This window comes from Fusarium fujikuroi, chromosome FFUJ_chr05, assembly GCF_900079805.1.
Source record: "Fusarium fujikuroi IMI 58289 draft genome, chromosome FFUJ_chr05".
Taxonomy (NCBI): Eukaryota; Fungi; Ascomycota; class Sordariomycetes; order Hypocreales; family Nectriaceae; genus Fusarium; species Fusarium fujikuroi.
In genome coordinates this window covers 4359092-4381268 of record NC_036626.1, presented here as the reverse complement: position 1 = coordinate 4381268, position 22177 = coordinate 4359092, and the positions used below count along the sequence as shown (strand labels likewise).

The window sequence follows — 22177 nt, the reverse complement described above, 5'->3', positions numbered from 1 at the left end:
CAAGACGGAGACCGTCGGAGATGGGGACCCATAACTGCCGACGGGGCCATCCGTGGCGGAGTTCCCCGTTCCCCTATCGCTTACAGTTCCCAGTTGTGACCCACAGAACTCGCGATTGTATTGGCTACACAGGGCGGGCACTGGCTCTGCAATCTGATACTCGTGGCTATCTTTTGCGGGCACAGATAACAGCGTCACTAGTGTAACTACCCTGACCGGCGACCGTCGGACATGGCATCAGCGCCAATAGGATCAGGTCGTATAGATCCGACCTTATCAATTCTAGATCCCATGCTTGTGGTTGGTCCAAAGTTGATATGCTGCATTCTATAAACATCAACCCTGGTCTTCCATTTACAACTGCTCAAAGTCGATCCCTTTTTACAACACAACGTTGGAGAAAATATGGCTTCACTCCTCTCCAAAGCCCACGACCGTCTCCTCGTCAAAAAGCACTGCGCAGACGGAACAACCGAGCCAGCTGATTTTCTCGACAATGACTCCATCCGCCCAACGCCCGTTAAGGACCGCACCTGGACATCCATCACATACTCTGCCTTTTGGTTTGCCGCCACAGCGAACGTCAGTAACCTGTATGCAGCCTCTACCGGCCAGTCTGCTGGTCTGAGTATGTGGGAAGCTCTGGCATGTTCGCTCGGCGGCCAGTTACTCGCTGGTTGTCTCATGGCGCTGAATGGTCGCGCTGGTGCCCTCTACAGAATACCCTTTCCTGTTGCGTGTCGAGCGAGCTTTGGGACTTGGGGTGCGCTGTGGCCGACGTTTAATCGGGCTGTTATGTCGATTGTTTGGAATGGTGTGAATGCTGTGCAGGGAGCGCAGTGTCTATAGTAAGTTTACTTCAACCAACAGTCGGATCAAGACAATCTTTGGCCGACCAGCACCTCTTTGGTTTGTAGCTGATCATTTTGCTATTTGCAGTGTCTTTCTTCATGCCATATTTCCCTCCATCGCCAATATTCCCGACATCATGGGCTCCAAATCCGCCCTCAACTCGGCACAGATGCTCTGCTTCTTCCTCTACTGGTATGTTCCTATCGCTCACATAAGAGTATCTGCTAACCTCACTGTTCCATCTCAGGCTTATCAACTGCGCCTTTCTCTTCGTCCCCGTCCCCCGCATGAGAAAGCTCGTTCATATCAAAGTCGCTGTCTACTTCGCCGCCACCATTGCCTTCGTAGCTTGGACACTATCACAGTCCGGCAGCGTCCGCAAGACATTGACTGAGCCATCAACCGTCAAAGGCTCTGAAAAGTCCTGGTTGATCCTGAAGTTCTTCTTTCTGGGTCTCGCCAGTTGCGGCACCTTCATCTCCAATGCATCTGATCTGCAACGATATGCCTCTAAGCCAAGCGACGTCATTGCTGGTCAGGTGTTCAGCTTCCCGATGTCCAACTTCTTGGTCGGTGTGTTTGGCAATTTGATCGCGGCTGCTAGCAAGGGTATCTTTGGCGAGGTCATCTGGAACCCGCTTACAACTCTTGACATGCTTATGCAGGGCGATCGTCATACATCTGCGAACCGCGCGGGATGTGCATTGATCTCGTTTGCTTATGTTTACTCAACTGTGTTCTCCGCTATTTTCGAGAACTCCATTCCGTAAGTTTAGCCCAATCTTTGTCTTCCAGAGACCCTGGAACTTACAGCTGACCCTTTAATCTTTACAGCGCCGGAAACGACATCGCAGCCCTCATGCCCAAATACATCACGGTGAAGCGTGGCTTCTTTATCTGTGCAAGTACGTATCGCTCGTGTTTCATCATGCCTGACTAGCCACTGACTAATTGCTTCTCCTGTAGTCATCTCGTACGCCATTTGCCCATGGTACCTGCTTTCATCTGCGGCCGTCTTCATCAACTTCCTCAGCTCGTATCAGATCTTCCTCAGCGCCATCACAGGCATTCTCATCTGCGACTACTACCTCCTCAGGCGCGGCGTCTTCGACATTCCCATGCTTTATTCTGGCCACAAGGACTCTACCTACCACTTCTTCCACGGCTTCAATCTCAGAGCGTTCGTAGTCTATTTAATTGCCATTGCACCCAACTTCTATGGATTCCTTTACCAAATGGGTGTCAGCGCACCACTGGGCATTCAGCGGTTCTACTATGTTGCGTATCCCGTAGGACTATTTCTGGCGTTTGGAAGCTTTTGGCTCATAAACACAGTCTTCCCGAGTAAGAATATTCCAAAGGTCTCGGGCTGGAAGGAGCCCAAGGACTTTGTGGAGACTCATGATGGTACCTTTGTCAATGTCGTGATTGACTCGTCTGATGCTGCCTCTGGGGATCAGGAGATGGGTAACGCTCAGAAATCTGCCATGGAGAAGTTTTGAGCCATAATTAGGCCTTAATCTCAATTGAATATCTCTTGTTATTTTTAAGTCATGAATGATCCATCTCGTCATCGGGGACCTGGACAATGGTGTCCAGACTATAATAACCCAACTATTGATCTTGCTCGCTTACTTCTGTTGACGTATACTCCATCCTAGTACTTAAAGCTTCGAAAGGCGGCCACCAGACATCAAGACCAGGCAAAATTTGGGTTTGTGTGTCCACCTCTGGTCGCGCCGCATCAAACACTCTTTTTCTCATCATGTTCATAGCCCAGATAGAGACCGGTTCGACAACATATGTATCCTTTCGCAGATTTTGCACTTCCTCCATTAGACGAAACGTCTCATCGATGTCCTCGAGGTGGTCCGAGAACTCGACCAGCGTGACGTGCGCATAAGCGCCCATAAGGAAGTCGAAAGTGTGGATGATCTTCTTCTGCCTAATCATGTCCCTTGAGAGCCGTATGACGTGGTGGCTGTGTTCTAGTATGGACTCGATGTGCTGGCCATACACAGCATTCTCGCGGACGTTGTTGATGTCTTCCTTCTGTAGTTGGGACAACTCCCATCTGTTGGCAAGTAAACTGAATGTCGAGAGAGCAAACTTTAACTCTAGGCTATCATCAAGATTAAGCACTGCACTTCGTTAGATGCACGCACGAGTCTGAGTAGTTGCAGTATTAACCTACGCTTTGCATTAGTATTATGCCATTGTGTGAGGTTGCTTTGAAGCTGATTAACTGAGACATGCTCCTCAACAATGCCTCGATATAGCAATATGAAAAGCTCGAGTTCGGCGACCACTTCCTTGTCCAATTCGTTGAAACCGTCTGCGTGCTTAACTAAGTCAATATAATGTGCCGCCAGGTCCATTCGCACAGCCGACAGCTTCCCTACACCGATTGTGAATCTGGCATGCTAGTTAGTAGCTTCATATGCATTGGATGATGACTGTAACGACATACTTGAGATGTTGGAGGCATGCAGCATTCCACGTCAGTATCCGATGCCTATCATCCTCGGTATAAAGTAACGAGGGAGTCGCTTGCTGCAGAACAGGAAAATCCAACAAGAGCATAAGGTGTAGGATCAGCGAGCCGCTCAAGAGCCAGGCGTCGATAAAGCTATCAGAGTAGCCGAGGTTCAAGTTTAGAAGACAGGTTAGAAGCATCGCGTAGAGGGACGGCAGCTTAAGAGGAGACTCGAGCGAGAGCTTGGCGAGCTCAGACTTGAGGACGCTGTAAAGCGACGTATGAAGGTCCTTGCTGATGATGAAAAAGTTAGTTTGCATGCCTGCTAGCAAGCAGGTCACAGAGAGAAGGTTATATTCTCCACTGAGAGCTTTGTCAATGGTTCCCTGTAGGAAGTGCAGTCGTGGGATACTTTTCTTAGATCTAACGCATGCATTAGCTGAGTTCAGAGGTTTAAGCTAGTTGAATGTAATTGAGCAGGTTCCCAAATTAGCTCGCCGTACAGGCAACTACTCTTACGTTTCAATAAGACGCAGGCCCAGTCTATTTGAAGCCAATTGAGCTGCGATCGACTCGGGTAGCTCGACGACGTCCTTTGGCGTTTCAGGGTTACCATTGATCCAGGTGTACATCTTTCGAATTACATGGACTGGAGCAACTGGTGGATCAACACGAGTTGCGGATGTTTGATCCTCAGCTCCTGGATGAGATACAACTACTGATTTGGGGACCGAGCCCGTGATATGCTGTTCACTCGGTGCGGTTTGTGGTGCGCGACAGGTTGTGTTTTGGCTAAGCTCACGCACTGCACAGCGCAGGTCTTTCAGTTCAGCCTCAAGCGCAGTAAGCCTGAGTAGAAATTAGACAAGATTTCATAAGCAGATGGTTGAGTCTCATACCTTTCTTCACAGCCGCATGCTTGAACAAGCCGAGGAGGACTCCTGGTGATGGAGCCCTCGGCCCCTTTGGAGGTCTGGGTGACCCGATGCGCATCAAAGGGAAGCTCACAAGGTATTCTGCATTGTATCTTAGCACATTTAAGTTGATCCATATGACCGTCAGATTGTTGTAAACGGCTGACCTCAAGACTTTGCAACGGCTACAGACAGCTGAGCCGCTTGGCACTTCACACCGCGTCTTGAGACGGCGACACGTTGGGCAGGACACTACTCGGCGACGGTGCTGAGGCATTTCTGCGGAAAGGGTATTTCAGAGAGTGGACAAGTCAGTTTAAATACTGCTTTAGTAGTGTATATGTGAAGCTACAGTTACAGCAAGGTAAGAAGAGATGAGAGATTGGGGCGTAGATAACTTGCCTCAAAAGAGGTATTTCAGATATTCCGAACTTAAGCCGCTATCTGTTTAGTGCCTGCAACTAACTAAACTTGTTTGCTAGCTCTTGTTCTAAAGCCTGAACCTCCCGACTTGATTGCCCCGGCTAAGGCAATTATATACGGCAACCCCGCCTTTTACAGGGCATCGACGTACTCCGTAGTTAATGTCAATTTGTGAACCCTTACCAGGTGTTCAGTAGCTTTCGAAAAGCAGGCAAGCTGAGCGGCCATCCAGACAGGGCCCAGCTCTAGCCAACACCAACACCAACACCAGCAACCAACGGATGACTCCTTCTGAATCCACCGCTTAATGGAACAAACGCCGACGAAAATTTAAGAAGGATTTTTGAACGTTTTTTAATTTTATATTAATGCTGACATCTTTGTCATTTAATATATTATACTTAGATCCAATAGAGGGAATGAACTGAATTACTAACTAGCTGTAATAAGTAAAGAGCCTTCTCCGCACACTCCGTTATCTCCCCTTATCGCCCAGCTTTGGACCAGCACTTAAGGTGGCTTGTACAATAAGGCGGCACTCCCTGATACCCCTCAAGATCATCCAGAATTCAAATGAATCTCTACCTAACCCAGTGCTGGCTATAGGTCACTGACTCCATCGCGCGCACCCGTAGGTTCTTCCTAGAATGACTTATCGACCTAGACCAGGAGCAAGGGGCTCCGGCTTGCGAAGCAAAACGGGCTGTATACCATGTCGTCAACGGCGAAAGAAGTGTGATGAGTCTAGACCGATCTGCCTTGGGTGCGATAGAAACCATCTGATCTGCCAATGGTCCGCTCCATTGAGCTCCAAGTCTCCGACGGCAGACGCGATTCGTGATCGTGGGACTCCTCAGCCAGACTGTAGAGAAACAACAACAAAAACCGACAAGCAACTATCTTCTCGAGCAATCTTCCCAGTCGCCACAAGCCCGATAATTGTGCCCGCCCAACTCCGCAAGGGTACGAATCGGTATCTCTTCGAACATTTTCTCCACGTCACAGCAAAGCGAATGGCTGGAAGAACATACCCTGAGAATCCGTTCCTCTCTTGCAATCTCAAAATCGCTTTTGGTAGCACTATAATGCAGCATGCTATCCTTGCCATAAGTGCTTCTCACTTACTGTACAGGAGGCCAGACATGGCTGAGATATGCGCCTCTCATTATGCGATTGTGCTTCGAGCAATGAAACATGCTGTGACACGGTGGAAGGCTCTTCATATACGCGATCAGACTGCGCTGCTGGCTACAGCCCTAGCCCTCTGCTGGTTCGAGGTTAGCTAACTTTCTGGTCATGGCAAAACCACGACGCTGACTTGTCGCAGACCATCGATGTCAACACCAGCGGTGCATTGTATCACCATCTAGAAGCGAGCAAGTTCATGTTTCAAACAGTCAAAGAAAACCTCAAAGATCATGATCCGAGCTTGTTTGGCTTCTTGGCAGAGCAATACGCGTACCTCGCCACCGTCTCCAACATAACATTGCGCTCTGCTCGTTTCGATCCTGAGATGAGTCAAACCTTATCGCTGCCTTCACTGGCACTTCTGAATAAAGGGTCAAATTTCTACGGATGCCTTTTTGGCTGCTCTCACCTTGTCTACGAAACAATTCCTATGATATGCGACCTGGCCAAGTTACGGATCGAAGAGGGGATCGCTCCTTCACAAGCATCCCACCAGCAATATGAATCGATCCTGGGAGAGCTAAAAGTCTGGCGACCAACACAGAGGTATTTCACCGAGGACTTTGAATATGCAGGCCAGCTATATCGTGAAGCCTGTCTTATCTTTCTGGAGTCTTCCTTCCAAGGACCTGATACTACCAACTCGGAGCTTTACGCGGCAGTTGAATCATGTCTCGGTCGCTTCTTGGAAGTCTTTGCTAAGATGTCATATGAGTCCCCATCCTGGACGACCGTTATGTGGCCGATACTGACAGCCGGGTCATACATGAGGTGCCCGAGACAGCGAGACCAACTTTCAGACATTATATTGAACTCGACCTTTGACATGAGGGCTGTTGACAACACGCTACATCCGCTCAGGCTCCTTTGGGAAAAGATGGCTTTTGATGATAGCTATTATGGATCTTACGGGCTGGAAAAGGTCTTGAAGGAATGTGGGATTACCATGTGTGTAGGGTGATACTCAAAACCAGTCTGTCTGATACCTTATAACTACTCTCATATTCTGACTACCTAACCTGGCCACTGCCTGATCTGTGTAAATTGACTTAGTACAAGTCCCGGAATGACTTCTCTCCCCGCAAGTAGTCCAGCGGATGCATTGCATCAACCCATCCCAGGAACGGAGGGCTCAGTCCGTAACCCATAAGCTCCAACGTATCATCATCATAGGTCTCCAGCATCTTTTTAGCCGGCGCAACAAGATACTGATTCTCTTCCTGCCTCAAGAAGCTCTTGGTATAGAAGCAGCTGTACATCAGCCTTTCCTCATCAGTGGTGGCGTTGGCCGATCCTCCATGATAACAACTTGAGAGAAACAAGAACGCATCTCCCGGTTGAAGTTCAGCGTAGAATGATAGCTTCTCGTCCGGGGGCGTCGCAGGATCCCAGAGGTGAGAACCAGGGATAAAGCGGGTCGCACCATTGGCACGAGTCGTCTTCTTTCCGGCAACAAAAAAGCCAAGCCCTGTATCGTCACCGATCTTGTACTCAGATGCCATGCGGCGCTTGACGGCGTGATGGTGGATCATGTCGTCTCTATGAAGGTCCTGATCTCTGGCTCCCGGCGCAATGCTGAAGATGACCGTGTTGTTCAACTGAGGCTTGCTGACGAAGGTCTTCCACTCTGACCCGATCCAACAGCTGTGCGTGGATGTCAGAAGATTGTCGGCGACTGCTCGAGCAAGAGGATTCATGGCAATGGTCTTCATGTAGATGGTTGATTTGCCAGCCAGTCCCATCACTCGCTTTGTCTCTTTGGGGAAGAACTCTCCAGTCCATTCTCCGTCTGTTTGTATGAACTTCCTGGTATCTGCCTCTATCACAGCAAGGTTCTCTGCAGACACAGCGTTTCGAATAATACAGCCACCTGCCTCAATAATGGCTCGGGTGACAGCTTGAGATTCGGCGGTCACAATGTCAAAGATTTTGACTAATGGGACGGGGCGGGATCGGTCATCACCGTACTTTGAAACAGGGATACAGTCCACCCGAGATGTGAGGTCTTCACTGATGGAAGGGGCCATGATGGACGATGATTGCTTTAGAGTAATGTGAAATGGTCTCTCTTGGGTCTCGATGGAATAGTTCTGTTACTACCGGCGAAACCAGTGATCCTGATGTTCCTTTTTATATGTGAAGAGCAGACAAACCATACTGATTTATCATGCTGTATAATGGTCCTCAGATCGTGTAAATCCATGTCATAGATGCTGCGTCTTTCACCTGCAAACCGCAAAGTATGACAGCCAATCCCTTGCTGGTCACTTACAGCAGGGCCACCGTCCTATCTGAAGATAAGCGCGTCTTTTTGGTCATTTTAAGCTTCCCAAATGAGGATTGGTGGCTGACACTGGCGTGGGACTTGCTTATCAGCTTCCACTGATCCGGAGCAAGATAAGCGCGTATCAGTGTAATGATAATCAAACCATTTCCTTTGAGTTATTAGTGCCGTTGCGTCACACGTGGATGGCTAACATCAGGCATTTCATTGGGTTTGCCATCCCCTCATTTTGAGAACCGATCGGGGCTCTGGCTTCCTGCATCTAGAAGGGATCGCACTCTACTAATCCAGATCACAATGACATCAAAGTTTGATAAGCGCGTCTTTTTGAAAGCCAGCCAAATCAAAGTCGATAAGCGCAAATCGGTCGTCTTTAGTTTCAAGGCGCCCGTATCTCTGGTCAGATATGAGTGAAGCATGATACTGCCAAGAACGACGAAACGTCGATTAATATAACATCTCGTCGTTCCTGGCAGTGATGAGAGAACTTCAATTCAACTAACAAGAAGGTTGGAAACTCTATTACTTGACTTATCCACACAAAGTTCTCGCATTGCTTCTTGCAACATGACAAATGGTAAGTCGTTGAGATCGACTGACACATTCAAGTCACGCCCCTAACACCTATTCCCAGATAATCAGAAACCAGAATCATCGACTGATGTTTCCGCAGCCGATATATCTCCAGTTCGCCGCGACATCGGCCCTCTCCGTATCATCGCGATCGCTTTCAACATCCCCAACAGTTGGGTGGCCATCGCAGCAAGCTTATCCACCGCTCTCGCAGCCGGTAGTACAGTCAGTCTCATCTATGGGACGTTCGTGTCATGCGTCTTCTATGCTTGCGCTGCTGTAACGCTCGCCGAACTAGCCAGTGTATACCCAACTGCTGGAGGCCAGTATCATTTCACCAGCATCCTGGCTCCTGAAAGGTACAACCGCCAGTTTTCGTATATCTGCGGCATGATATCAACGCTGTCATGGACTATTAATGCTGCGAGCGTGGCCCTCATCGGGAGCCAGTTGCTGGTTTGTTTTCCTCAGTTTCTTAACGGCTATGAACCGGAGCGATGGCATTTGTTTCTCATCTATCAGGGACTGAACTTGTTTTCACTCTTTTATAACTTGTTTCTTCTCAAGCGTACAAACTGGATCCACGACTGTGCATGTGAGTCGACGATCGTCAACTATGTATCCTCTTTCTAACAGAGCCATGCAGTTGTCCTTACCCTGTCAACTTTCTTCGTCACATGCATAACATGCTTAGCTCGAAGCAAAAAACAATCTTCAGACTGGGTATGGACCAACTTCGAGACCATGACTGGTTGGAATGATGGCGTTGCATTTATGACCAGCTTGGTAACGCCCTGCTACATGTACGGCGGTCTGGACGCTGCCCTGCATCTTGCCGAGGAGACCTTGAATGCGTCGCAGACGGTTCCGCGCGCTCTTATGGCAACAATAGGCATTGGCTTTCTCACAGCGTTCACATTCGCTGTTTCCATGGCGTACTGTATCTCTGATCTGGAAGGCCTCCTTACGGCTACGTAAGTATACCTATCAGCCGTGGAGATTCATGACTGACCTTAACAGAATGCCCATTTTTGAGCTTTGGCGTGCCGCAACGCGATCAGATGCTGCTGGAGTGACTTTTCTCGTTTCGCTGACGGTCATCGTTATCTTTGTACTCATCGCCATCCAGCAAACGACATCTCGCCTGATATGGGCATTCGCCAAAGACCGTGGACTCTACCTCTCACACCACCTCTCTCAACTCTCACCAAAGCTCAGGGAGATCCCTTCCAATGCACTTGTACTCAACACCGTGCTGGTATTCTTTTGTGGGTGCTTGTTTTTGGCTTCTACCGCAGCCTTCAATGCTCTTGTTGGCTCATTCCTCCTCTTGCAAATGATCTCATTTGCTTTACCGGCTGCCCTACTGATCTACCAGAAGCGTAGCTCAACCTTTCTTCCTCAATGCCGTGGATTTCGAGTTCCGGATCCTGTTGGATGGATTTGCAACTTTGGAACTATTATTGCGGCTGTTATCGAACTTGTGTTTTTTGTGTTCCCCAGCTCCCTCCCCGTATCAGCCCTGTCCATGAGTAAGTCCCCTCATGGTACCTAATACCCTTTTGGATACCATACTAATAGGAGACAAGACTACGCCAGTGTCGTTTTGTTGGTTCTCTTGCTGTTCTCGGTATCGAATTGGTTCATATTTGCAAAACAGCACTACCAAGGCCCTCGGGTTGAGCTTATCCAAAGCCAGAGCATATCTCCAGATACATGCTTTGAAGACGCTCAGAAGATCGGAAATCTACTTAAGAAATAATGAGTTAAAGTAAAAGCCCTCTGAATACTAAAAACGCAAAGCTATAACGGTCTCTGTGTAATAATGAGATAGTCGATTGAGGTATATGATCTGTGCTGGATTTCAGCCGCTATCTGTTGGCGCACGCCACCGCGAATTCCGTAACTTCACTGCGTTTACAAGTCCGCCAGGTAAAATCCTTTTATTCGAATAATCTAGGAGACCCCTTGATCCAAACTCCGATTAATGGCAATAGAATAAGACTATAGTGCAGATAGCAGTCTGCAGTCAGATAGACAACCAAACAGGCGCGCGTGTCCAGCAGTGAATAATCGTTGCGGGAAGTTCCGGAGCCAATAGTCAGAGTCAGAATCGAGGTGCGGCTGACAATGCAGTGCGGCTGACGATTCAGTACCCCTCTTTGCAAACTCGGCATCATGGTCTTCACAGCTTCCCTTTGTATGTCTTGCACAGTTTGTTACAAGAGGACTGAGGGTCATTATCGTTGATGTGTCAGAAAGAGTAACAGCCCAAGATGTATCCGCAGTCTATTGGCACCGAGTCTTTCCGTCTCGTCTCTGTTATCATTGACTCCAATCAGCGACTCTCTCTTACCCTCAACGAACACAAGATTTCCAGTCCTACCAGTCCGGAATACTACGCACTCTCTTATACATGGAACCCCCCCAATATGGATGATCCTGTATTCTACGCAGACACTGACGTACGCCATATTCTCCTTAACGGGTCCAGATTCGCTGTCAAACCGAATCTTTACGATGCTCTCTTCCAGCTCCACCATTCTTATCCTCAGATGCTCTTCTGGATTGACGCCCTCTGCATTAACCAAAACAATCCACAGGAGGGCAAACTTCAAGTGGGCATCATGGATCGAATCTTCGGAGGTGCCAACCATGTGGTTATCTGGCTGGGAAAACCCTTTGCTAAGCTTGAGCTAGGGCTCCAAGTTGCAGAACGCATAGCTTGTGTCGCGTCCACAGCTTGCAAAGCCATCGTTCGTGGGCAGAAATATCCCCACACCCATCACCTGGAAGAAATGAAAGAGGCCTATGGACTTGACCCGTTGAGCTTTGACGAAGCCGATGCATTAGTTACGCTCTTTAGCTGCCGCTGGTTTGGGAGACAGTGGGTGATTCAGGAAGTGGCTCTAGCGGGACAGATCGATATCATTTGTAATGAAATGAGTGTCCCGTTTGACAAAATCGGGTCGACCGCGTTATTCTTGCACCTAACTGGCTTGCTCGTGGGAATTGGCAACCTACTGGGCTCGGGAGGGAAAGACGTGCGTGTGTTGGAAGATATGCATCTCATGCAGACTGGGAGGACTCAAGTAGTCCGTGAATGGTGTAAAGGCGACCACAGTGAGTGGAGGGATGTTTTACCTTTAGTCGACTTTACAGCTGGAATTGTCGAGAATACCATGGCTGTCGGTCAAACAAAGGAGAGCATAGTCGGCGTTGTTCTTCTCAAGCTGCTCATGTGGCTGGTCGGTTTTGGTTGCGGAGATCGTCGCGATACAATATACGGACTGGCAGGTATAATCAGTCGCGTTGTCAGCATTCACGGTCTTCACAGCATTCCCCAGAGACTCCAGCCGAATTATCGTCTCGATACAGCCACTGTGCTTTATAATGCGGCGACGGAGATCCTGCAGGCGACTGGGAGTTTGGCTCTTCTGGGTGTTGTCAAGGACCCAGCTCTACGTGAGACCACAGGTCTACCGTCCTGGGTCCCAGATTACCCCCCGAGAATGGCGTTGAACCCAATGGCTGGACCAAACTTTAAGTCTTTGGGTAAGTTCGATGCGTCGAAATCTATAGATTCAGCCAGGTATGGTGTCGACTTCCATATAGACGACAAGGTTCTACATACTCGCGGCTTCCTCTTGGGTCGCGTTAAAGCTATGGGCGAGTCTTTGAAACCCATGGTTTCCGCTGGTAACTTCGCTCAGTGCGCTTCGATGTTAGTCGACGCAGAGCAGACATACCCCTTCACGAACCAGCCCTTCGCGGAGGCATTCTGGCGAACATTGGTGTTTGATCAGGACTTATCCGACCGCCCAGCCAAGCTTCCCACGACCAAACATTTCCAAGATATGGTACTCATGATCATGGCTAAAAGAATCAGCGATGAGTTCCAATCCGGAGGAACCGATGCTGTCAAGGCCTTTCTGCAGACTTTGGAGGCTATGGATACCCTAGAAGCCAAGCATCCGAAACAAAGTCCCTTCCCTACGAGGAAGTACTTAGCCTCATTCTGCAGTGGGTTTGGTTTCCTGCCCGAAACCGTAGACGATAAACTATGGGCATACGAACAGCGAATGGCTTGGCTAGAATCAAAGAAGAAGAACTTGGTGTTTATGACTTCCTTGCTCAGTACTACTCTATTCAACCGGCGGCCAGCGTTAATGGAAGGAGGTTATTTTGCCTGTGTTTTCGAGTCTACGATGGTGGATGATGAAATCTGGGTTGTTTCCGGATGTCCCACGCCGCTGGTTATGCGAAGTAAGGGTCCACAGTACTGTTTGATCGGCGAGACTTATGTTCATGGTGTTATGCATGGGGAGGCTATTCATGTTGATAGCGATTGGGTCCAACTGGAGATTATATAATTCGCCTATCTAAGAATCACTAGCAGAATGAAACCAGACAACCATCAAAGGAGTGACATAACCCATCTCTGACCCTATTTCCTCGTTAGGTTATGATCTCAGTTATTTTCTCAGTAGAACTTTTAACTTTTGCTTGACTATAACCCTTCTTATTATACACAACTTGCTTCTACAAGATAGACTGACCATAGCCAAAGCAGTAGTGGTGACAGACTAATTTTACGGCACCACCGGACTGTAGTAATTTTCTTGAGATCGACAAACTAAATCTTCATGCTTAAGAGCTAGGACGGTGTGAATTTCGCTATTACAATAATTATGTACTACGTATCTCCTCTAACCGTCATGGTGACACTCTGTACAGTAGTCGATGTGAATCTTGCACGAGTTGGACAAGTCAATGTTGCCACAACGTGTCAAACCATCTTGCTGTCGGCGGCTATCACAAAGTCAGCATTTATCTCACAGGTGAATCGAGTCAACTTACAGATCCTTGATATCTTTGCCCTTCATTCCAATACCATAGTCATCACAAGAGAACTGAACCGTGCAGCCAGCCTTTCCAAACGTGAGCACCTTGAGAATACTTCCCATGCGCTCATATCGCGAAACATAGTCAGTATACACAGTATCATCCTCAAACTTATTCAATGCAGCTTCGCAAGCACCAGCGACCGCGTTACGAACATTCTTATCACCACTGCTGCAGATACTCGATCCATCACCGTTCCAGTTCGTAGCGGTGGGGAGAGGTGTTGACACAGTAGATGCTTCGCCAAGACCGACAGTGGCAGTGACTTTGATGGTGTTGACGGCGAAGTAACTAAGCGAGTAGGACTCGTAAACGAGAACAGTACCAGCGTCGGTGCGGGTAAAGGGCTCATTGAAGACAGTGGGCTCAGGCGCAGGGGGAGGAGTGGTGTACAAGCTCATGGGGAACTCGGTGTAGTCTGCGCACTGGCCTGAGATCATGGGCGCTGTGACGACGTATTGTTCGCCGTCGCTGGTGGTCTCGCAGCTACAGTAGGGAGTCTCGACGCGAGGGCCGCCGTGGGGAACGCAGGGGTAGTAAGTGCGCATCGTGGTTGTGGCAGTGGTGGAGGCGATCATGTCAGAAGATGTGAGCTGGGTAGTAGTGCCATCAGAAGTCGTACCGGAAGACTCGTTGGAGGACTCGGTGTTACGGGTAGTTGTGATAAGAGTGCTGGGGATAGTAGTAGTTCGCTCAGTCGTAGCCTCTGAAGAAGTCTCCTCAGTCTTGGTATCACTGGTAGTCCCAGCTTCGGTGGAAGTAGCCTCGCCGGTGGTCTCAGTACCAGTAGACGAAGCGGTAGGCTCTTCAGTGGTGGTCGCTCCAGCACCAAGTCCCTCATCCAAAGCATCCTCAAGGGCTTCGACAGTCTCCTCGTCAGGCTCAGAGTCAAAGTCATCAGGAATATCGCTCTCCAGCTCTTCGAAGTCGAGCTCCTCACCTTCTTCCGCCTCGGCAGACACGGTCTCAGTGGAGGTGGCTTGGGTACCAGTTGCGCAGCTGGCGACGGTAGGGCAGTCACCAAACTCAGTGTGAGTGACGGTTCCATCAGTGGTGTAGTAAGAGATGGTCCTGGTACAGTCCTCGATCTCAACAGCAGAGCAAGCCTCAGTAGTAGTGGTAGCCTCAGTGGTCTTGGCAGTAGTCTCAGCAGTGGAGGGCTCAGCAGTTGACTTCTCCTCCTCCTTCGTGGACTGCTCTTCATCCTCCTTCTGGGTCTCGTTCTTATCGTCCTCACCTTCTCCTTCGTCACCGCCACCAGGAGTACCACCGCCAGCTCCGGCAGGGTTGGTACCAGGAGGAGGAGGTAGAATACCAGCAGGGAGGTTACCAGAGGGCTTCCAGAACCAACCACCGGGGAAGATGACAATGGCTGCACCACCATCGTCAGTAGTGGTTGTGGTACCAGTAAAGTCAGAGAAGTCCTTATCTTGCTCAGGGATATAGGTTACTACAGCGCCGTTGGAACCAGTGACGATGCCATCCTCAGTGGTGGTAGGCTTTGGAGGGGCAGTGGTCTTCTCAGGCTCGCTGGGAGCACCTGTCTGACCAGGTTCGTTCTTGGTAGTTGGCTCGTTTGATCCAGCATCCTCAGTCGTGGGCTTGGGACCAGGAGCCTGGGCGGTAGGCTTACCAGCCTCCTGGGACTCAGTGGTAGGCTCGGGTTCTGGCTTCTCTTCGGTTGTAGGCTCAGCCTTTTCGGTGGTGGACTCGGCAGGGGCCTGAGCCTCGTCAGAAGTGGAAGCCTCAGGAGCCTTCACCTCGGTAGTAGACTCGAGGATAGGAGCAGGAGCAGAGTCACTCGAGGCCTCAGGAGCTTTTTCACTTGTAAGCTGGGCGGCCACAGAGGTCTCAGTGGTGGCCTCGGGGAGAGGGAGCTGAGTGGTTGTCTCAGCGGCCTGGGTTGTAGGCTCAGCAGCCTCGGTCGTAGGCTCAATAGCCTCAGTCAACCCAGTAGAGTCAACAGGGGGCCGGGCATCAGTTGCAGCATCAGTGGCACCGGTAGTAGCCTCAGAAGGAGCACCAGAAACTTCTGTTGGGGTCTGGTCCACAGGAGCAGCGTCAGTGGACTGTGTCCCAGGCTCCGTCTCTTGGGTGTTAGGGTTAGGAAACACCGGATGGCCAGTGGCGGTGTTAACGGGGATGTTGTTGTTGGTGGTTGCAGTATCAGGCAACTGCTCGGGCTGAGAAGATGTCTCAACACCAATACTCACAGACTCTGTCGTTCCAGCTGGAGGAGCAATGTTTGTTGTAGGCTCTACTGCCCGACTGCTCTCATCGCTTGAAGCAGGAGCAACATTGATCTGAGTTGTCTCCTCATCCGCAGAAGTAGTAGGAACCTCAACTTGCGCTTCAGAGGTAGCAGACGAAGGAGCTTGGTCAACGAACGCCTGAGTAGAAGTTGTCTCCGGTAGAGCAACCTCGGTTGAAGGCGCCACGAGTCCCAAGTCCGTTGAGGTCTCAGTACCTGTCGTTGTAGAAAAGTCCTGCGCAGAAACACCCGACAGCGACGTCGCAAGACATAGCGCAAGAACGCGCAACTTCCAAGGTTGCTGCATTATTGTAGAGAATGTGGAAATAAAAGAGTGAACGACTATACCAGCATAAACGAATGAAAGAGTGTCCGTAAAACAAAAGAGCAAGTGTAGAGGAGAGGCATGGGATGTCTTTTCATGGGATAAACATACCGTGAGGATATACCCGTCATGGCTGGCAGTGGAGCTTAATTTTGAGATCCTTGAAACAAGTCAGCTTCATTAACTTAGATGAAACGTTGTGGAGCTGCTGATGCTCAGCCTTGTTGGGAGATTTGGGGCCGTGCATTGAGAATGCAACGGGAAGGACTCGGCGAAATTGAGTTGGATCTGGAACCTGGTAAGGCAAGGCTGATCTTCGATATTAATGTTGCATCGAGAATTTTATCTCGGAGCAAAGTTATGCTTATTGGATGCTGTACGGCTTTGCTGTTATGGAGATGGTGAGATGGAGCGCTCATGTTGATCCGTCGGAGAGTGTGATCCTTTGCGGCTTTGCCTATCTTCCTACTCGGTCAATGAATATTGGTCAAATAATTTGTATCAATGGAGACCTCTACCAATTTGACGGTTTGCACAATTTTCTATACTGTTCCAATGGTCGCAGAGTGCACTCATTCGCACTATCTAGACAATGTCAGATAACCGTAAATCCTTCGCTCACTGTGGCGCACCCTAAAACCTCAGCACACATCTCATATCTTGCTAAGTATGCGAAAACATCTGCCGACAATTGCCTTATGAGGCACAGCCAAAAGATCGGCAACAAGCGAAATGCATAACGGCACGGAATGAGAAGAGTCTTATGGAGGCAGCCGCGAAAAGTTCTTACCTATACTAGTATGATACTAAAATGCATTAAGTAGAGTAAAAAAAGTAGATACTTTAAAATAGTTAGTTTTACAGTAGATAATCCCTACCTTTAATATATTTATTTCTATTACTATAACCTATAATTTTTCTAATATATATAGAAATTTGCTTTATTTAAGCTTAAATCTTTTTTTATAAAAGGTTATTTTATATAGCCTATTACTTATAAATAGCTTTACTTCTATTCTTTAAGGTACCTTTTTTTATTATTATTTTCTTTATTTAAGGCCAGGCCGGCTTAATAGTATTTAAATTAGGTAAATTTAAATACTAAAGAAGTTATTAAACTTTATACTAATTAAAAACCTATTATTAGATATAGTATTTATAAGTAAAAGCTCTATTTTCCTAAATAATAGTATTTTTTCTTTTTTCTATATATTTCTTTATAAAAGGAAGTAATTTTAAACTTAAAACTTTTTATTAATATTATTACTAATTAATACTGCTATTTTTCCTTTCTTTAATAAGCTTACTATTTTCCTTATTTTACCTTTATTTAGGCTTCTTACCTAAAAGGTTATAAAGACCTACCCTTTTTATACTATTTAAAATCTTCTATTACTTCTTTATAAGTGTGACGGTTAGTTCCTAACTGTAGATAAAGCTAAGCCATGCTAGGTTTATTATTAGCAGATTGCATAAGGCATAATACTAAGCGATTATTAAAGTATTACATCTCTTAATAGTAGATTTAATGCATATTAGGCTTAATTAATATAAAGAAGTTTTATTAATAGCTAGTAAGCTAGAGTCTATAAAAGTGTAAATAGGTATATTCTATATACTAAAGTATCTTCTAGTAGGGCTAACTGTAAGTAAGGTTATTATCAGTCCTGGCGCAATATACTTCTAAACTGCTATCAGTCTAATATTAGTTAGTTCTATATTAGATTAATCTGTTATTAGATATACCTTCTAATAGTTAGTTTAGGCAGTTATATCCTTATTAAGTAAATTTATAGGTCTCTTATATATATATAATATAAGTATTAGGGTTATAATATAATCTCCCCTCTCTGGTAGTCTTGCCCTTAAGGCCTATTATTTTAACTAATATTATATTTCTTTTAGTAAGTCTTAACTTAAACCTTTTATTATTATATTTTATTATATCTAATTATATCTCTAAATAGATATCTCAGAAAGATTATAAAATTTAAATACTTATACTTTCTATTAAATTTATATATAAAAAAGCCAATATACTATATACTTATTGCTTTTAAATAGGCAAGAGTAAAAAATATTTTATATCTGCAGATTCCTTATATTATAGTAAGTATATTCAGGCTAAGAAGTCTTATAATAGCACTTATATTACTTCTTTATATAAGTTATTTTATATTTTTCTAATTTAGTGTTTTTATTAATTTTACAGTAATATTATTAATAAAATAAGAAAAGAAATTAGAGAATAATAAAGATTAAGCAAGTAAGGATTTTCTTAAGCTTTATAAAGAAATAGCAGCTTTATAAACACGCCTTACTAAAGCTGCTAGTTATTTATCCTGCATTTATAAGATTTAAAATTAGGTAAAAGAGAAACGTTTTAAAGCTACTTATTAAGGTTTATAAGAGGTGGAGCAGCAGGATAATTTATTATCTATATTAGATATATATAAGAGTGCTTTAGTAAAGGACCTTTAAGTTAATTATATTTTAAATAATATTAACTAGTCTACTTTTAGGTTAGGGGATAATTTCCTTAATACTTTACCTTTATTTATTTCTAATAGAACTTCTTTAGGAGTCCCTAGGCATTAACTAAGTGTTTTAGTAGTTCCTATATATTTTCGTTTTCTAGGTAGTTTTTCTATTTTATTAAATATTCCCTTTAACTATTAATTTTATATATATTTCTAATAGTTTCTACTTTATAGACTTCTAGTCTTAAGATTTCTTATAGTTTATTGCCAGTTTTAACTTATATTATATTTACTACTAATTCAAGTAATAAAATATAAAAGATTAAATAAAGTCTAACTTTTAATAGTAAATCCAATTTATAGTTATTTTCTAAGATTTTTTATAATACCTTATAAGGTCTAATAAATTTATAGTCTAATTTATATATTAATCAGTCTATTTTAATGTTTTTTATGGCTAGGTAGACTATATCTCCCTTTAAAAAGGTTAGTCCCTTTAACCATTTTAGGTTATAGTAGTTTTTTATTTATTTTCTAATAAATTCAAGTTTTATTTTTATTTCTTTATATAGGTTTTTTATATTATCGCTTTTAATAATAGCGGCTAGGTTAGTGGATTTTTCTTATCTTGCATTATAATATATATTTAATATAAACCTAAAATTAGTATAAGCTAGTATAAGCTTCATGCTTTCATTATATACAGTATTATAGGCAAGTTAGGCTATTAGTAGTTTCTTAACCTAATTATTCTATTTATAATTAATATAATACTGTAAGTATTATTTAAATACCTGATTTATTTATTCGGTTTATCTATTAACTTGTAGTTAAAATGCCGTTATAAGTCAGTAGTTTAGTCTAAATCTATCTATAAGTAATTGCTAAAATGTTACTGTAAATATACTTTCTCTATCTAAAAGGATTTCTTTAGGCAGTCTGTATATACTAATAATATATCTATAAAAAATATAGGAAAGTTATTCTATATTAGTGGATTCTTAATATAGTATATAATATAAGAATTTTATAAATCAATTAACTATAACTATAATGCTATTATAGAAGATTTTAGTTAAAGGTTCTTTTAATAAGGGTAGCTTTATAATAAAGTCTATTATAATTAAGTCCTAAAGTTATTATACTACTGGTAAAGGTTGTAGTTATCTATAAGGTTTATATTATTATACTTTAGTTCTAGCGCAGAAGTTGTATTATTTAATGACTTTTTTAACTTCTTTTCTTTTAACCTTATATCCTTATTCTTATAGTCTTTTAAGTGTTTTTATTACTTTTTAATATCTATATAATAGATATAAATGAAATTTATAAAGGAAGTTACATTTCTTATTTATTATTTCTATAGCTATTATTCTTACTATTATCTTAATAGGTTATATAAATTAGTATTCTCCTTTAGGATTTATCTTTAGTAATTGTTATTTTATTTTAATAATTCCTATATTAAAATTATATTATTAACTGATAGTGTCTGCATATCTATTATTAGTGCCTTTATAGTGTGCTATAGTGAAGTTAAATTTATATAGGTATTTAGTATAGTGTAGTTATCGTTAATTTAGCTCCTGCATTATGGTAAAGTAAGCTATATTTTTATAATTAGTAAATACTTTTATTAGGTATTTATTTCCTTTAAGGTAGTATTTAAACTCCTTAAAGCAGTTAATAATTACTAAAAATTCTTTATTATAAATAGGGTAGTTAAGTTCTACTCTATATATCTTATAAAAATAGAATATAATAGGGTATAATATACTATTATTATTGCATTACCCTATTTATCCTCTTAAGGCAAAGTTAAAAGCATTAGTCTTAAGTTTAACTTACTATTCTAGGTTAAATATAATTAAAATAGGTTTATTTATAATAGCTATTTTAAGCTATTTAAAAGCTTTTTAGGCTTTATTATTCTATTTAAAAGTCTTATCTTTTTTAGTAATTTTAGTAAGTAGTATAGCAATTTTACTAAAGTTCTTAATAAATTATTAATAATAGTTAGTAAATCCTAAAAAGGATTATATTTCTTTAACTATTATAAATGCCTTCTATTTAATTATTATAGTAATTTTACACTTATCTATTTTAATTTTATTATATAAGATTTTATAACTTAAGTATATTACTTAATTCTAATAGAAATGACTTTTTATAGGTTTAATAAGCATATTAGCGTCTTATAGTGCTTTTAAGACCTTATAAATGTATTCTATATACTCTTCTTCTATATTAAAGAAAATAAAGATATCATCTAGGTAGCAAACTATAAAGATATTAAGATACTCTTAAAGTATATTTATAATTATATATTAAAATACTGCTAGTGTGTTTATTAATCTAAAAGGCATAACTAAATATTTAAATAATTTATATTTTATTTTAAAGGCCGTTTTCTATTTATTGCCCTCTTTAATTTAAATAAAGTTATAAATAGACTTAAGATTAAGTGCTATAAACTATTTTTTATTAAATAGTCAGTCCTTAAGCTTAATAATAAGTAATAATAGTATTCTATCTTTTTCTATAATCTTATTTAGTTATTAGTAGTCTATTATAAGTTATAGTTTATTTAAGTTTAATTTTAGTATAAATATAATTAGGTATTTAGCTAAGGATTTTAAAGTTCTAATATATCCTTTCCTTAATATATCTTTTATCTATTTATTAAGTATATTAAGCTTTAACTAGGTAAGGTTATAAATTAGAAAGAATTTCAGATTCTTACTATCCTTTAATACAATTTTAATATTATAGTTTATATATTAAGGTAACTTTATCTTTAGTTCCTCTTAAAATAGTTTTTTATAAATTTAATACTTTATAGATATATTTTTAAGTTATTTATTAAATTCCTTTTTAGCAATCTATTTTATTTCTTAAAGATCTTAATTTAATTACTTAAATTATCTTTTAAGAGTTGCTATTATTTATTTAATACATTTATTTCTGCCTTTATAGAACTTATATTATATTCCTTTTAGAATAGGCAATATTTTATTACTTTATTCTTTACTACTCTTATTAGTTAAAGTTTAAGATCTTATATTATTACTATTTAAATCGTTTTTATTATCTAAAGGGTAATCTTTATAGGTTACCTAGCCAGTTCTCTAATTAAATTATAGGTTATAATATATTAACTATAGATATCTAAATACTAAGTTATATTTCTATATAGAAATAATATTAAAGTTAATGCCTTAATTCCTTCTGTTAATAAATACCTTTAAGTAATTAATCTTTTAGGTAATTTTTCTATTTTTATAAATATAAGTATTCCCTTCTCTGCTTTATACTGTATAGAGTTCCTTTTTATCTCTCTATAATAGCCTTAACTTATTAACTGTTTTAGGGAAAATAAGGTTTATAATAGCTCTACTATCTATAAGTATATTTAGCTACTTACCCTTAATTCTAACTTTTAAGTTTAGGTATATTTATTATTATTTATTAACTATAATTTATAAAGCTTTTAGGGGAAGTTTGTT

At 42.7% G+C, this 22177-nt stretch overlaps 7 protein-coding genes; 4 read left to right on the top strand and 3 right to left on the bottom strand.

Moving 5' to 3' along the window:
* Nucleotides 1-405: 405 nt before the first annotated feature.
* Nucleotides 406-2354, top strand: FFUJ_14302 (related to uracil permease; the record flags this gene model as incomplete). XM_023578481.1 has 5 exons in its annotated part: nt 406-848; nt 940-1044; nt 1100-1618; nt 1687-1757; nt 1819-2354. The coding sequence occupies 5 exons, from the start codon at nt 406-408 to the stop codon at nt 2352-2354; spliced, it is 1674 nt and encodes a 557-aa protein (XP_023431284.1).
* Nucleotides 2355-2403: 49 nt separating this feature from the next.
* On the bottom strand, nt 2404-4519 carry FFUJ_14303 (uncharacterized protein; the record flags this gene model as incomplete). XM_023578480.1 has 7 exons in its annotated part: nt 2404-2433; nt 2488-2993; nt 3047-3267; nt 3323-3751; nt 3848-4177; nt 4228-4344; nt 4410-4519. The coding sequence occupies 7 exons, from the start codon at nt 4517-4519 to the stop codon at nt 2404-2406; spliced, it is 1743 nt and encodes a 580-aa protein (XP_023431283.1).
* A 793-nt stretch (nt 4520-5312) lies between these two features.
* On the top strand, nt 5313-6814 carry FFUJ_14304 (uncharacterized protein; the record flags this gene model as incomplete). XM_023578479.1 has 2 exons in its annotated part: nt 5313-5942; nt 5993-6814. 2 exons carry the CDS (start codon nt 5313-5315, stop codon nt 6812-6814), a joined length of 1452 nt encoding a protein of 483 aa, XP_023431282.1.
* Nucleotides 6815-6902: 88 nt separating this feature from the next.
* On the bottom strand, nt 6903-7880 carry FFUJ_14305 (uncharacterized protein; the record flags this gene model as incomplete). The annotated part of the gene is made up of 1 exon (XM_023578478.1): nt 6903-7880. One exon carries the CDS (start codon nt 7878-7880, stop codon nt 6903-6905), a length of 978 nt encoding a protein of 325 aa, XP_023431281.1.
* Nucleotides 7881-8704: 824 nt separating this feature from the next.
* On the top strand, nt 8705-10472 carry FFUJ_14306 (related to HNM1-Choline permease; the record flags this gene model as incomplete). XM_023578477.1 has 5 exons in its annotated part: nt 8705-8714; nt 8772-9305; nt 9357-9684; nt 9731-10242; nt 10300-10472. 5 exons carry the CDS (start codon nt 8705-8707, stop codon nt 10470-10472), a joined length of 1557 nt encoding a protein of 518 aa, XP_023431479.1.
* A 514-nt stretch (nt 10473-10986) lies between these two features.
* FFUJ_14307 (related to heterokaryon incompatibility protein (het-6OR allele)) lies at nt 10987-13083 on the top strand (the record flags this gene model as incomplete). Its single annotated transcript, XM_023578476.1, has 1 exon — nt 10987-13083. The coding sequence occupies one exon, from the start codon at nt 10987-10989 to the stop codon at nt 13081-13083; it is 2097 nt and encodes a 698-aa protein (XP_023431280.1).
* Nucleotides 13084-13419: 336 nt separating this feature from the next.
* On the bottom strand, nt 13420-16173 carry FFUJ_14308 (uncharacterized protein; the record flags this gene model as incomplete). XM_023578475.1 has 2 exons in its annotated part: nt 13420-13522; nt 13571-16173. 2 exons carry the CDS (start codon nt 16171-16173, stop codon nt 13420-13422), a joined length of 2706 nt encoding a protein of 901 aa, XP_023431279.1.
* Between the last annotated feature and the right edge of the window lie 6004 nt (nt 16174-22177).